Source organism: Panthera onca, chromosome B1 (assembly GCF_046562875.1).
Source record: "Panthera onca isolate mPanOnc1 chromosome B1, mPanOnc1 haplotype 2, whole genome shotgun sequence".
Lineage (NCBI taxonomy): Eukaryota > Metazoa > Chordata > Mammalia > Carnivora > Felidae > Panthera > Panthera onca.
In genome coordinates this window covers 131,133,657-131,137,913 of record NC_138342.1, presented here as the reverse complement: position 1 = coordinate 131,137,913, position 4,257 = coordinate 131,133,657, and the positions used below count along the sequence as shown (strand labels likewise).

At 41.2% G+C, this 4,257-nt stretch overlaps 1 protein-coding gene across 1 annotated transcript; it reads right to left on the bottom strand.

The window, feature by feature from the left end:
- Nucleotides 1-2,443: 2,443 nt before the first annotated feature.
- Nucleotides 2,444-3,719, bottom strand: LOC132692008 (toll-like receptor 2). The gene has a single exon (XM_060653961.3). The coding sequence runs from the start codon at nucleotides 2,859-2,861 to the stop codon at nucleotides 2,460-2,462; it is 402 nt and encodes a 133-aa protein (XP_060509944.2). The 5' UTR covers nucleotides 2,862-3,719; the 3' UTR covers nucleotides 2,444-2,459.
- Nucleotides 3,720-4,257: the final 538 nt, after the last annotated feature.

Sequence of the window (4,257 nt, the reverse complement as noted above, 5' to 3'; positions counted from 1 at the left end):
CGAGGCGGCCCGAGTCCGAGGAGGGCGCTGGGAGGGAAAACAGAACCGAGATTGGTAGCGGCCCCCGCGTGGGAATTTCCGAAGCACAGAGGAAGATTTCGCAATCCCAGTAGCCAGTTACCCAACTAGTATCATCCAGAAGCTTTGGCATTCAGAGCCTCACGTTACCCAGAAGCACACCGTCTTTAAATTCCACTTCCCCGTTCTTGTCCATCCTTGGGAGCCCCTATTCGTGCCTATCCCCCCCTCAACAATTTGTATCTCCAGGGTCCACTTCCACCAGCAAGTCTATACTCTCTTATATTAAAATAGCTCTCACCAGTCACTATCTAGATGAACATAGGAAATTTTGCCTGAGGAGCAGATAAGGACATTTTTTGTTTTAAATCCTGGGGCAGCCCCTGGTGGTGCACTGACTGTAGCACCTATTTCCCATCCCTACTCTTCTCATGAAAGATGTGGGGCTCCAAAGGATTTTGAATCCAAATTCTAACCATGCTCAGTTCCATCACCACCTCTCAAAGTAATTGAAAAACAAAGACTAAGGTTTTTTTCCTTGCCGCAGAAACTAGTGAAGAATGTTCATAAGGGAAACAAATTACCTTTTAAAAATTAAGCTGCCTTGGGGCGCCTGGGTGGCGCAGTCGGTTAAGCGTCCGACTTCAGCCAGGTCACGATCTCGCGGTCTGTGAGTTCGAGCCCCGCGTCAGGCTCTGGGCTGATGGCTCGGAGCCTGGAGCCTGTTTCCGATTCTGTGTCTCCCTCTCTCTCTGCCCCTCCCCCGTTCATGCTCTGTCTCTCTCTGTCCCAAAAATAAATAAAAAACGTTGAAAAAAAAAAAATTAAAAAAAAAAAAATAAAATAAAAATTAAGCTGCCTTAATAATATTCATAGAGTACATTTTATATTCATAACTGTGTTTGATCTTCACGAATCGAGGCAGAGGAAGCATTCTTGCTCCTCTTTCGCACACTAGGAAATGCCATGCAAATTGTGGCAGAACTGAGATTTGAAATGAGAATTTTACCTTTCTCAGCTGCATTCCACATCCCTAATCCTCATTAAGCGTTCCAATATCAGGCAAACTTAATCAGGAAGCAGGAGTGAACTTGAGAGGATGGAGTCTGATTTTCAATTCAGGTTACAGACTATGTGGATATTTCTCTCTCCCTGATGATCCAGGCTCTGCAGCTGCCTGAAAAGACTTTGTTCTTACCACTTCAAAATCTCCACCTCTCTTCCTCAGGAGTTCTCAAGTGTATAGGTAAGAAAACTTATTCCCAATATTTCCCCCCTGAATCTAAAAACCTCTGTTCTTTCTCTGTATGTCTTTAATTGAACTGCCTGGATTAACTGTTATTGCTTTGTAATCCCAAAACTTCTTAGAATGTTCGGCAAAGTCAGATAGAAATCATTTATTTCCCCACAAGTTATTACCAGTGTCATCTATATACAATAAAGATTATTTTACAGTTAGCAAAGCTGTTAGCACGTTCTGCTTAGGCATAGACCTTATTCTTGCTCAGTCATAAACATTTTCAAAGCTCTTTTCTTTTTTTTAATGTTTATTTATTTTAGAGAGAGAGAGAGAGAGAGACAGAACACGAGCAGGGTGGGGGGCAGAGAGAGAGGAAGACATAGAATCCAAAGCAGGCTCCAGGCTCTGAACTGTCAGCACAGAGCCTGACACGGGGCTTGAACTCACAAACCGCAAGATCATGACCTGAACCGAAGCCGGACGCTCAACTGACTGAGCCACCCAAGTGCCCCAAAGCACTTTCAAATATATCTTTTCATCTGAGTTTCATAAGAACACATTAAATAAATAGTTCTGATATTATTACACCTTCAGCTCAAGTGATTGGAGAACTTGTCTCAACTCACATGGTTCACAGCTAGGTGACAAACCCAGATTGGACTCCAAAGCTCCTTAGTCAGTCTGCTTTTCAGTTTGGCATAAGGCCTCCTACAACTCACTACAAAACTTATTTTTTAAGATTTGAAAATGAACACAGAATATGAAAAAGTATTTGGGAAAGGATATCTCATGTAGATAGTTATATTTCTGAGTACCTGACTGAAATTCTAAGTTATTTGAAGTTATCAAAATTCACAGTGTATCTTTTTCACATAAAGTATTTGTAATAGGTAAATAAAACAATAAGAAATATATCTGTCAAAAATCACTTAATGAAAGTCTAATATAATCCCTGCACTATTTTGTGGACCTTTGTATGCAAATACCCATTTTTCAAAAATTTTCTGAATTTTCTAAATTTTCTGAAATTTTCTGAAATTTTCTGAAAAGATTTCACTAACATATGCAATTTTTGAAGAATCTGTTTAATATTGCCTGTGCAAAACAACAGTAAAATTCTAAATCAACACAGAACGAAGTTTTGAAAACTGAGAATATTTCATTCTGTATATATTTCCATTTTAAAAACTACCATTATTCTTCAACCCAAACGCTTCCTGCTGGAAATGGCCTTTTTGTCAATGGGCTCCAGAAGAATGAGAACGACAGCATCGTTGTTCTCATCAAACAGACGGAAGTGGGAGAAGTCCAGCTCGTACTTGCACCACTCACTCTTCACAAAGTTTTCAGAAAGCACAAAGATGGTCTTGTGGCTCTTCTCGATGGAGTCGATGATGTTGTCGATAATCCATTTGCCGGGAATGAAGTCCCGCTTGTGAAGACACAACTTGAAGGGAGGGTCGAAGTGCTCCAGCTCCTGGACCATAAGGTTCTCCACCCAGTGGGAATCCCGCTCGCTGTAAGACACAAAGGCGTCATAGCAGAGGTCCCGCTGGGGAGCTTTCCTGGGCTTCCTTTTGGCCTGGAGCCAAGCCCACATCATTTTCAGGTACCACAGCCCGTGGAAACGGTGGCACAGAACCCCCGTGAGCAGGATCAACAAGAAAAGGACACAGCACACGGCAGACACCAGAGCTGCCCTGTGGCATTCAGAAGCTGGGAGATGGGTGTCCTGAACCCGCTGGCCCCGCACATAGAATGGAGAGTCACACAGGTAATTGTGTGGCCAGTCGGTCAGGGTCTGGGCCAGTGCTTGCTGCTCCCGCGTGAAAGACGGGAATTCACAGGAGCAAATGAAATTGTTGCCGCCAGCTTCCAAAGTCGTCAGTCTTTGAAAAGAATCAAGTTGTTCCTTAGAGAAAGTGTTATTTTCCTGCTTACTTTCAAAGAAAAAGGAAGTATCTGGTAGTGTCTTCAACACCTACCTGAAAAGGTCAAGTTCTTTAAGTTGTGGCAAAATAAAAGATTTTATTGCTAACATCTACTATGCTTAGTGTCTGAGAAGCATTGTGGGTTAAATTGTATAATTTAGTGTTGGGAAAATTTGAGTCTTCTACCTTTTCTGGCCACTGATAAGTGTTAGGTAAAGAGCCAAGTATATACACTCACCAAGATTAAGGTCAGGTTTTCCTAGAGCAAATAATATTTTTTGGAGTCTATAGATTATTTTGTCTTAAATTCAAGGTATGCAGGGAGTGCCATATAAGTTGAATGTTTCAATTATTCTTCAACAATCAAATTTTCACTGAGATCCAAGTATCCTGGGGATTTAAGTTAAGAAGATACAGTATTAAGTAGACTTTGGCAATTTCAACTGTGAATATCTTCAGTTAATATAAAAGCATATCTTTAAAGTTCTGTTGTCTCAAAAAAATTCTCACAATTTTCCTGAAGTAATACAGTCTTCTAGTTCTATCTCCAAAACTGATTTTCATTTTTTCGGTATGGGCTTGACTGTAGGGTTCTCTTCTGTTAACTCTCATACAAAAAGCAATGTCTTGGGGCGCCTGGGTGGCTCAGTCAGTTAAGCGGCCGACTTTGGCTCAGGTCATGATCTCGCGGTCCGTGAGTATGAGCCCCGCGTGGGGCTCTGTGCTGACAGCTCAGAGCCTGGAGCCTGTTTCAGATTCTTTGTCTTCCTCTCTCTGCCCCTCCCCCGTTCACGCTCTGTCTCTCTCTGTCTCAAAAATAAATAAACGTTAAAAAAAAATTTTTTTAATTAAAAAAAAAAAAAAGCAATGTCTCTTTCTTCGAAACATCTTGGAACCTTGAAAGATCAACCAAAATCTCTCAGAGTAAAGTTGCCTGCTTCAGATGGGTCAAAAGGAACAAACTTCCAGTTATAAGATAAATAAGTTCTAGAGATGTAATATACAACATGATGACTATAGTTAACAAATACTGCATTGTATATTTGAAAGTTGCCAAGAGAGTAGATC

Coding starts and splice junctions, on each gene's coding strand:
- LOC132692008 (XM_060653961.3), bottom strand. CDS start 2,861: ATGATGTGGGCTTGGCTCCAGGCCAAAAGGAAGCCCAGGAAAGCTCCC.